Genomic DNA, 10514 nt, shown 5'->3' on the forward strand with positions numbered 1-10514 from the left:
CTACTTGATAAGCTTCTGGAATATTTCTTTGAAGACGACATTCATGGTCTGTTTCTGTGGATTGCCTTCTTTGTCAACAATGAGAACCTTTAGCCCTGCTTTAGACTTAACTCTGGATAGAGCAACATACAACTGACCATGTGAAAAAACAGGTCTAGGCAAATATAAACTAACACTTGAGAGTGTTTGTTCCTGACTTTTATTGATGGTCATAGCAAATGAGACAATCAATGGGAATTGTCTCCGTCTCATTCTGAAAGGGAATTTGCCTTCAGGAGGTGAAACAGACAATCTAGGTGTATAGACTTTCTGACCGAGTGTATGCCCTGTTAACACAATTGCTTCAATGATATGATCAGCTAGTTGAGTCACTTGAAGTCTGGTTCCATTGCATAACCCACTATTGGGATCAATATTCCTTAGCAACATGACAGGTGATCCTACCCTCAACTTTATACAATGATTAGGTAAACCAGAAATCTTTATGTTATTCAAAAAGTCTGGAGTATAAACACTACTGTCATGATTGGAAGTATCTGATGGATCTATAGAATCTGAACTTAGATAAACTCTCTCTTCACCTGTTTACAAAAATGATCAGTTAATAAGCTATTATTAAAAATCATAGTACTACATATAATAAGCCAACAAAATACAAATAACGATTATGTATATAGATTATACCTCGAAGAGCAGACATCATGTAATCATTAATCGCGCATACATCATCATTAGTTGGACATAAAATTTCTCTTTCCTGGAAAAAGTTAGGATCGGTTTGGTCTTCAAATCCTAATCCATAAACAGATTCAACAATAGCCTTAATCGGCTCATTGCACTCTGTTATCAAAAGTTCCTCGGGCATATCAATCATGACTTCCCCTGTATTTAGTAGACTAACCTTACCATCGCCTACCCGAAGAATCCATTCAGAAAAAGATTTGATTTCTTCTGCAACACTTGCATCAATGTCTGCCAGTAAACGCATGTTTTTTGTTAGTTTCAAAACTTTACATTCGTCCCATAGATAAGAAGAACATAGAGATGCCCTTGTGATATCTTCTCTTCCACCACCAGTTATAACAGGCAAGACTTGTCGGAAATCACCACCAAAGACAACAACCTTTCCACCAAAAGGTTTATCTTTATGCCTAGGAATAACATCACGGATACTCCAATCTAAACTCTCAAAACAAAATTTACTCATCATAGGAGCTTCATCCCAAATGATTAATGAGGCCTCAGCCACTAATGCAGCTAAATCTGATCCTGGATGCATATTGCAAGTAGATAGCTCATCTGGATTTAAAGGAATTCCAAATCGTGAATGAGCTGTTCTTCCACCAGGCAATAAAAGAGCAGCTATACCACTACTGGCCACGTTTAATACAATTTGTCCTTTAGAACGAATGGCAGCAGACAAAATTTTCCATAAATGTGTTTTTCCTGTTCCACCAAACCCATATAGGAAAAAAAACACCACATTGGTCTAATGTAACAGCTTCCATTATCTCTGAGTATACTTTCATCTGCTCTTTAGTTAAACCAGGAAGCATCTTATTATGGAGAGTAGACATCTCATCCTTATCATAATTCCTTTCATCGAATAACAATCGATTAATGGAAGCATTATGATAACCATCAGATGGAAGAGGCATACCATCAAAATAAGCCAAAGAACTTTCATTGCTACGCATAATTATCTCAATTGCATCCAATGTATAATTTTTGAGCTGGTCTTCAGAAAGGGTTAAATCTACAACAAACGATGGAAACAATTAATAAAATATAATATGATGGTTATGTCATAGATATATTTTGTTCCAAATATTTAAGGAAAATACCTTCTCTGTTTTCTAATCTCCTTCGTCGATATATGATATCATCTGAAAGAAGTTGCCAAGTCTCATTCCAAACTCCACATGGATTAAGAATACTATCCGTAATGAGCATAACAGCAAAAAGTTTCCTTAGGAAAGATCCGGATCCCCAAATGCTTGCTTCTTTCAAAGCTTCTATGTATTCAGTGTCATCATCTAGCAAACCCAAAGCATAACATGCATCCTTGAATGTAGGATATAAAACTTTGTCAACCGTTTTCAAAAAATCAAAACTGGTTGGACATTGGACCATGTTTAGCAATACACGTAAATAGTAAAGCTGACCACATGATAGAGGAACATATGTTAGTCTCCCTATAGCCATACCCTTTTGTCTTGGCCTCCACTCAACCTCTTTTATGTCGTATATAAACACTATTGGGAATTCGGCATAGGTGAGATTCTTCGATAATTCAGGATATTTGTTGCAAGCTTCAAAGAAAGCAAGTAGCATTGAACTCTGAACTGATCTGCGATTAAGAACTGTTTCTACCGGGTCATCATCACCATACATGCATGGTTGTTCTCCAGGGAGATGGAAATATAATTTTTCCACAGGCAAACTTCTATAATGTATTGCAAAAGCAAGTATACGCCAAGATGCTTCGCAAGCAGATACATATCTGTTGATTTATTAAGCAAATTATAGATAGTTAAACATATGAGGAAAACGAAAATATAAGTGTTGAATACTTTTAATTGTAAGTTCGATAAACAATAAATACCTGCATTCAAAATACTCTCTAATCTCATCTTTAGTAACTTCAGATGCGTCGTCACCATCCTCGTTCGCAAACTCACCAATGTCTTTGGCATTATTCTCGATAGTAGCTAAAACTCTATCAGGACCTTTTGTGGATGTATTTGAATAAATACTTGATTGACCTAGCTTGTGTACACCACTCAACATTGATATGTGCTCTATAACGCAAAGATAACTTCCTGTTATATAAGTCTGATACCATTTTTCTCAACAAAATCATCAGTTTGTCTCCTCATGTAATGTGGAAAACCAATGTTATCAACAACAGTCCGGTCACAGTATTTCTTTGGAAACATCTTGGAACACCGTCCATTTACCATGCATGGAGAACTCTTATTTATATTACCACATGGACCATGTATCATGTTCTGCTTCACAACTTCATATAACTCAGGATCAGTTTCTTTATTAGGAATCTCAGCTGATATTACTTTATCTATTGATTCAGGTGTAGGAAATTTGTATTTCGATGCCATCCAAATCAAAATATGAGCATGAGGAAGTCCTCTCTTCTGAAATTCAATTGTATAGATTCCTGTAAAATAGTATAATACATAATCAGTATCGTAAAATATATGATATTAGTATATGAAATGACATAAACTCGATTTACTAAAACATACCACAAACAGTTTCACCAAACAACTTTTTTCAGTCAAATCTGTCATTAGGGATTCCAGCTTCATCTTGAATATACGACAACAAATATCAGGCCTGTCTTCAGGTTTGAGATTTCGTTTCTGACAATACCTAACAATCTCTGGCCTGTTTGGATTGCAAGTGAAAGTGATAAATAAATCGGGAAATCCGAAGTATTTACAAATAGCCATTGCATCCAAGTAATTGTTATTCATGTACCTAGAACCACCAGTGAATGATGCAGGAATCAAAATACGTTTTCCAGTATTGGATAGATCACTTTGGCCTTCATTATGCGCTTCAACTAAATTTACAAACTTCTCAGACCTAAGTTTGACTTGGTTGTTCCTGAAGTATCGTAATCTATTAGCTTCAATCATTGTAAATACGTCGACCAAAAATTGCTGGTATAGTCGTTTAGACCGAATTATTGCCTGAGATTCCATCAACCTATCCTGAATTCGATATGAATAATATTCTCTCATGCTGATAGTCTTCCGTTTTCTGTCCTCTTTATGTGAAAAACCATCTTCAATACCAACTTGATAGCCATCTTCAGCGTAAGGAAATAATAGAGGATATTTCAGAGCTAGATAACCAACGTATAATTCACTGATTCTTCGAAGACTTCCATCCTTTGCTTCTAACATAATGTCTCTATTGTCTAACCCTTCTTCAAAATCACCAGGAATTAATGCAGCAACTTCCGTTGCAGTTGGCAAGTTATGTGTTCTAGCATCTTTGTCTCTCTTGGCTATTAGAACCATTCGGACAGTATCCTCAATATCTGAATTTTGGTACCTGTCCTTGTAAGAACGAAAAGCTTTAACCAAAGGATTGAAATGATTTAACATCTTCATTAAAGATTCAATTAGCTTAGGCCGTAGCTTGTTGTCAATTTTACCATTCTTGCTGTAAATGAACATGTTAAAGCATGGTGAAAATTAGTCTACGTAAACACAGTCAGAATTAAACAATGAATAAATAATTATGTACCTTAATGAAAGTTCTCTATTACGAATCTCATTAATTGTATCGTGAATATAAAGCTGTAAGAACTTGGGTTTTTCATTTGCATTAGGCATCAAACTACCAATAAGATGGTAGTTTTCACCATGTAGCTAAAAAACCTGTGGTCCTTTGCCTTTGTTTATATCATGATTTATTTTGCCTCCTATAGAGGTAAAAGAAAACATCATGTTATATGCTCTAATATTTTCACGGAAATGACGACAAATCTCATTGTCACTTGTGAAGAGATATAACAGTAGAGGAGGAGGTTGTTGTAACATTGGGAGCTTTACTTTTCCTTGCATACAACAAAGCGTGAAAATGTATGTCTTCAATTTTTTTTTCTTGCTGATCCTTTTGTTAAACCACATACGGGCAGAGCAGTGTGTACAATGATAAATAGGGTCGCCATCATCGTAGTACCCTATAACATGACGAATTCTAATTTATTATATATCAGTAAACAGTAAGCTGATACATCCAAAGTCAACTACGTTACCATTAGGCTGAATTACAGGTCCAATATCTAATTGAGATTGAACAGTACTACATTCAGGGACGCCATGATCATTTGCAGGTGTATAATTCCTTTCTACACCTTCCAATGATAGTGTAGATTGTAAACCACTTGGATCATAGATTGTCGAAGATCCTGACAACACAGTAATGTTTATGGAAGTAAATAATATAGAAAACTTTAATCATAATGACGATAACCAATAGAATACCTTACAATACACGACCATGATTAATAATATTGTGGAAAGATATGAATATATATACCTGAAGCTTGAATGTTTGCATGTCTTTTTTTCAAGATAACCTGTCTCCTATTAATCCTTGACAATCTTTGATTTTCAAAAATGGAATTGGTAATGTTACTTAGTGGATTACTTTGTGATTGAGGAATAGGAACATTGGATGTATCTATACAAATATTAAAGCAATATTAACAATTAAAATACGTCCAAAATTAAATTAAAGTATTTAACAATTACCCTATCAACTAATACATGATTATACTTTTCCTTTTCCTTCCTGGTTTTTTTTCCATGGTTGTTAGATAAAGTAGAAGTCGATGAAGTAACAGAGCCTAATAAACCAACTTATCAAAATGTTAGATAAGATAAAAGATAATTTCTATGTCATATACATCATAATTATAAACAAAGTTTTGAACATATTTAATACATGATACCTGATTGCGAAATAGTTTTGTGTGATTTATTACATGGTTGCATTGTTTTCTCCATAGCAGAGTTCCAAAACGAAACAACTATTAATTGATAATATGAAGGACACAATTGTGATTAAGCAATCTCTTTAATTAAGCAAGTATATAAACAATCAGGATATAACAACTAAGTTATTAAAGATACGGGCAGACTCAATCTTTTCACATGTGTTGTATCTTGATGGATCATCTCTTTGTTTTGCTAGTTGATGTAAATCAAAAAATGAAAAACTCATTATATAAAACCTAAATGATACAATAGAGATTGAATTGAAAGAAATATAAACGTACGTGCAGTTCTAAAACTTTTAGATGGATGACTCAATTCTAGATTTTCATTTCTTGAACTTGAAGGTCCATCGTTGAATTTGAGATTTCTTGTGACATCTGTCATGTTTCTATCGGGTAAAACATTATTTCCAACAATGGGTTGATCTAATTTTCCTGAAATGAATATGAAACAAAGTAGTCATAAGTATTTAACATTTTTTAAAATAATAAACAAAATATTAAACAAAATATATAAAAATAAGCTTACTTGATTGAGTTTTTTTCCTTCTGGTCGTATCAGGATTTTGGTTATATGTGATATTTGAGTATCCTGATGTAGAATATCGACTATCACAAATATTTGATGTTGGTATAGTTGGCATAAATTGATTTGAGCCATAACATGGAGTGACTGGACTTGCTAGATATTTTAAAGAAAATAATTTAGTTATAAAAGAGGTTTCATTAAGTTACCAATAAACATAAAGAAGAAGGGTTAAAAAAATACTTGTTTGTGTACCTGTGTAATTTTCTTTTTCTGTTACTGATGTTACAGGAGAACAACAAAATTTAAAGATAATGCAGTTGTCAATGAATAAATCGATTACAATGAAAATAAATAAACTACATACTTGGACTAAGTTGGTTCCTTTTAGGATAACTTGAAGCACTGGGGCCAGTTCGGGTATTACTGATATCTCCTAATATATTTTGGAAAACACCAGGAATTGAAATTGGAACTGACAATGCTTTTCGTTTAGGGATAACTTCACTCTGCCCATTGGCATCTGTATATAATAAAAACTTCGATGTTTCACTCCATGTTTATTATCTAATTACCAAACAATCATAAATAGTTGAGCAATATAAGTTGTTCAATGATGTTTCATATTGGCCCATAGGAAATAAATATAATACGTACTCAAACTACATTGATTCCTTTTTCGAGTACTTGAAGTCGTCGGGGGGTTCTGAATATTAATGATATCTCCAACGTTATTTTCGAAATCATCAGGATTTGAGATAGGTACTGGTAATGGTACTCGTGCAGGGGTAACTTGAATATGTCCATTGTGTTCTGTAAATAATACAAAAATATATATGGAACTTTTAGATAGAACATTTATAAATCGGATTCTTAAGTAATTTTTTGTACTTTCTTAAGAATATACAAACCCGAGTATAAATTTGAGTTTATTAGCGAATGAACCATAACTTTATTACCTGGGTTGATGAACGATATATGCGTAGGATATATTTAATATTAATAATTTAAAAGTAGTATGCATCTTAATAGGATAGTTACAATATTCTAAAGATTTGTTAAGATTACAAATAAATTGAGAATTTATCTAAACATGGAAACTTTAAGAATTAGTTTAAGTTCTTTTAATTATGATTGGTTGTGTTAATATTCACCAATTAGCATCTATATATGACAGAATATAGTAGTTACGATCGTTTTCCTAATTTTGTAAAATGTAAATATATTTCTAATTTTATATTTAAATACAGAGTTGTTTTAGGATACAACTGTAATTGTAAGTGCTAAAAAAAATATATGTATTGCCAAAGTATTAATGACTCCAAATATCTTGCATGAATGTTGTAAATATTAATTGCCATGCAGAATTTCTTTTCATATTAGGCTTGAGTTTGGCGAAACCATCTGTACATGCAGGTATTTTACTTTGTTATTTATACTAATAAATTAAAATTCAGCAGTTCCTAATTAAATAGCAAAACATAATATAGTTTAAAATTCCTGCTTTTTTTAAACTTCAAATAACAAACCACAGCAAAACTGTAAACGGAAAAAGACAAATCCTACGGGCTAGGAAAAAAATAACCGAAACTTAAACAATGAGATATTGTAGTAAATCCTAAAAAACAAAGCAAGCAGGAGAATGCATATTGTTAAAGAAACGAAGACTTCAGTCATCAACTTTCTCCTTCTTAACAGGCTTCAGAGAAATCTTTACTTCACTCGCCAAAGCCTTCATGTCCCCATTAGCAGCTTTCTTAGAAGTAGACTGCTCTCCATTATGATCATCAAAGTCAATCATCTCATCGCTTTTCCTTTTTGACTGTGGTGAATTATCATCGTCGCCGCTGTCAAGTAACATCTTAGGAACCTAAAATGACAAATTTAAACAAATACGTTTATGCACAGTCATATAATATTAATGAGAGGCATCTAATTCCTAAATAGCAAACCTGTTCATCGGGAGTTATAAACCCCATTTCCTCAGACTTGACATCAGGGGTAGTCTATAAATAAAACAATAAGTTAACAATGATCAAAAGGCAATGAAATATGAATAAATACTAATAGGAATAAATAGTTTAAGGATCAAACCAAAAATCCGGATATTTCTGAGAATTCTTTGACCATGTCACTTTGGGTCACAATCTTTGTAACTTTGTAAACATCACTGTTGAAAACGATGTTTGAACTCTCAATAGATAGCTTGAACAGAAAAGTTTTCCCACAAATGTTACTAATTGGAAGAGGGAGTACATCTGGATCTTGGATCTGCAAACAGTTTAGCAAACATATAAGTTTTCTAATATATATAGTAAGATTCACTATAATAGAGTTGATAGTAATCTGCATAACTACCTCTTCCACAGATTCAGTCAATTGTGCAGCTGTTTGATTTACAACTTCCATGGCAAGCTTATCAAAGAGTAAGAACTTTGTTTCGCCAGTGTTGTCCATAACACGGAAAGTCAGCATAAACCTATGTTAGCATAGAACAACATATGAATATGAATATATATGGAAATTACAAATATTCTTTTTTCTCTACAAATTGCATCCAAGACTTACGCTGGTACGACACTTTCAACATCATCCTTACATTTGCCACATTTCCACAACTGTTTAGGAAATGGCCTACCAGGATATTGCTCTTTCAACAAATCCATATCAAGAGGAAGCACCTTTTTAGAGCACACTTTGCATGACATATAGTACCATCCAAACTCAGTGTCAATAGACATGATGGTAGCCATAGTCACACATTTTTCAACCTAATAATTGAAGCATTACTTTCTTTTAAAAATCCAATCGCCATTTGTTGTTTAAGAAATATGTATATCACGCAAAATAAATACCTCAGATGCACCAAGTATTTCACTTATTGTCCGCCGAGGGGTATGTAATCATCTCTTACAGAAACAGAATTGACAATGGTCAATTGGTTAGGGTGTGTGTATGACAAAGTCACATCATCTTTTGGTAAGCTGTAAAGGAAAAAAAAATCATGGATTTTAGGGACATGAAAGTAAACTAAAAGGAAAATTGATAAAAGTTATAGATATGAATATACCGGTTTCTAAAAGAATTTATTTCAGGGAGATCAGGATCTGTCATCACAATGGAAGAACTATAACAATTGTCAATACTCCATACACCTAAATAATGAAATGTCTTGAAAGTTATATATATTTTAAAAAAACGATATTTTTTTTGTTAACAAAAACATTTGTTTCGTACCTTGATACAATCTTAACTTTCCGAATCTTAACACGAAACAAATGGTAGCATTAGTTGCATGTGTAGCAACACTCTCCAAACTTTCGGCATAATTCCCCCAGAGAACAAAATTCAGGCGCACATCACTAAAAGACAAAAAATATATTAGACGTCTTATTAACAATATTTAGGTGTCAAAGGGAATTAAAAAACCTGGTGTCACGAAGTGTCATTGTTAGACGTTTGGTCTGTTTTTTGTTAACGTTGAGAATCTCAACCTCACCAATACTAACAATTTGTCCAACAATATCTGTAAAATAAAAACATAAACCAATAATTAGATGTAATATGCTTTGGTTCATATTAGTAATGTATGCGAGATATAAATATACCATTTACCTATTAGAAAATCAGGATTCAACTTGCCCTCGTGAATATCAGCGAAGTTCACCAACTTCAACCCAAGAATTGTGGCATCCAGATCTTCAGAAGGTCTGATAGACGTCGTGGCAGCAAACTGGATCTTGTAAACATGAGAAGTAGTCCTGAACTTACCACCGTTGTGAGTGACTTGAAAATTAGTGATGATCTTAGTAGTTCCTTCCTCTAGAAGATTTTCAAATTTTTTTATGAACTGCTTCTTCATACTAACATGCATAGTTTGATTCTGCATGGCAATATAATAATAAGCAAAACGTTATATAATATATATATGATCAAAATGGAACAGTATGAATATCGAACAAACAAAGTACAAAACAATACCAGTTCATCGACAACGACCATCTCCATCGTCTCGATCCCATTCAAATACTGTTTCCACAACTTCAGTATCTTGACACGGATCCTCCATTGAGTTTTGAATGGCTTCAGGGCAGTGAGGAATGTGAAGGTCGACATCGCATACTTTGCAAGAGGGAGTATGTAAGCTAAATATTGCTTAGCTGGTGTGATGAATTTGATATCAACAGTGGTAACTATATATAGCGAAATGACGAATGTGGTGAGTCTAGGGTAAATCTTCGATACAATCTTTAGAAGAGGGAAAATATTGTAGGCGGTCAATTATGAATTTGAATTTGAAATGACGTTGAAATATGTTAGATTTAGGCAATTTTGATATATTTTAAATTGCAATATTGCTCGTTTTCTATAAAGGGTCTATTTTGTTTAAATAGAAATATAGGGCTTGTTTAGACTATCCAAACAATGATTTAAAATTCGGTTATATAATTT

At 33.1% G+C, this 10514-nt stretch overlaps 2 protein-coding genes across 2 annotated transcripts; both read right to left on the minus strand.

Moving 5' to 3' along the window:
* On the minus strand, positions 1–4208 carry LOC112088047. The gene is made up of 6 exons (XM_024158201.1): positions 3267–4208; positions 2990–3155; positions 2606–2801; positions 1845–2503; positions 685–1446; positions 1–581 (listed from the first exon to the last, which is right to left on the minus strand). The coding sequence occupies exons 1-6, from the start codon at positions 4206–4208 to the stop codon at positions 1–3; spliced, it is 3306 nt and encodes a 1101-aa protein (XP_024013969.1).
* A 3523-nt stretch (positions 4209–7731) lies between these two features.
* LOC18022133 lies at positions 7732–8815 on the minus strand. The gene is made up of 5 exons (XM_024158202.1): positions 8631–8815; positions 8421–8541; positions 8157–8333; positions 8015–8068; positions 7732–7932 (listed from the first exon to the last, which is right to left on the minus strand). The coding sequence occupies exons 1-5, from the start codon at positions 8813–8815 to the stop codon at positions 7732–7734; spliced, it is 738 nt and encodes a 245-aa protein (XP_024013970.1).
* Between the last annotated feature and the right edge of the window lie 1699 nt (positions 8816–10514).

The sequence above is a fragment of the Eutrema salsugineum genome, unplaced genomic scaffold (assembly GCF_000478725.1).
Source record: "Eutrema salsugineum unplaced genomic scaffold, Eutsalg1_0 scaffold_15, whole genome shotgun sequence".
In the NCBI taxonomy this organism is placed as follows: Eukaryota; Viridiplantae; Streptophyta; class Magnoliopsida; order Brassicales; family Brassicaceae; genus Eutrema; species Eutrema salsugineum.

Coding starts and splice junctions, on each gene's coding strand:
- LOC112088047 (XM_024158201.1), bottom strand. CDS start 4,208: ATGTTCATTTACAGCAAGAATGGTAAAATTGACAACAAGCTACGGCCT. Junction 2,802..2,989: donor CATGATACATGGTCCATGTG/GTAATATAAATA, acceptor TTTGCGTTATAG/AGCACATATCAATGTTGAGT. Junction 1,447..1,844: donor GAGATTAGAAAACAGAGAAG/GTATTTTCCTTA, acceptor TTGGTGGAACAG/GAAAAACACATTTATGGAAA.
- LOC18022133 (XM_024158202.1), bottom strand. CDS start 8,815: ATGGCTACCATCATGTCTATTGACACTGAGTTTGGATGGTACTATATG. Junction 8,542..8,630: donor GTTGAAAGTGTCGTACCAGC/GTAAGTCTTGGA, acceptor ATGCTAACATAG/GTTTATGCTGACTTTCCGTG. Junction 8,069..8,156: donor CAGAAATATCCGGATTTTTG/GTTTGATCCTTA, acceptor TTTTATTTATAG/ACTACCCCTGATGTCAAGTC.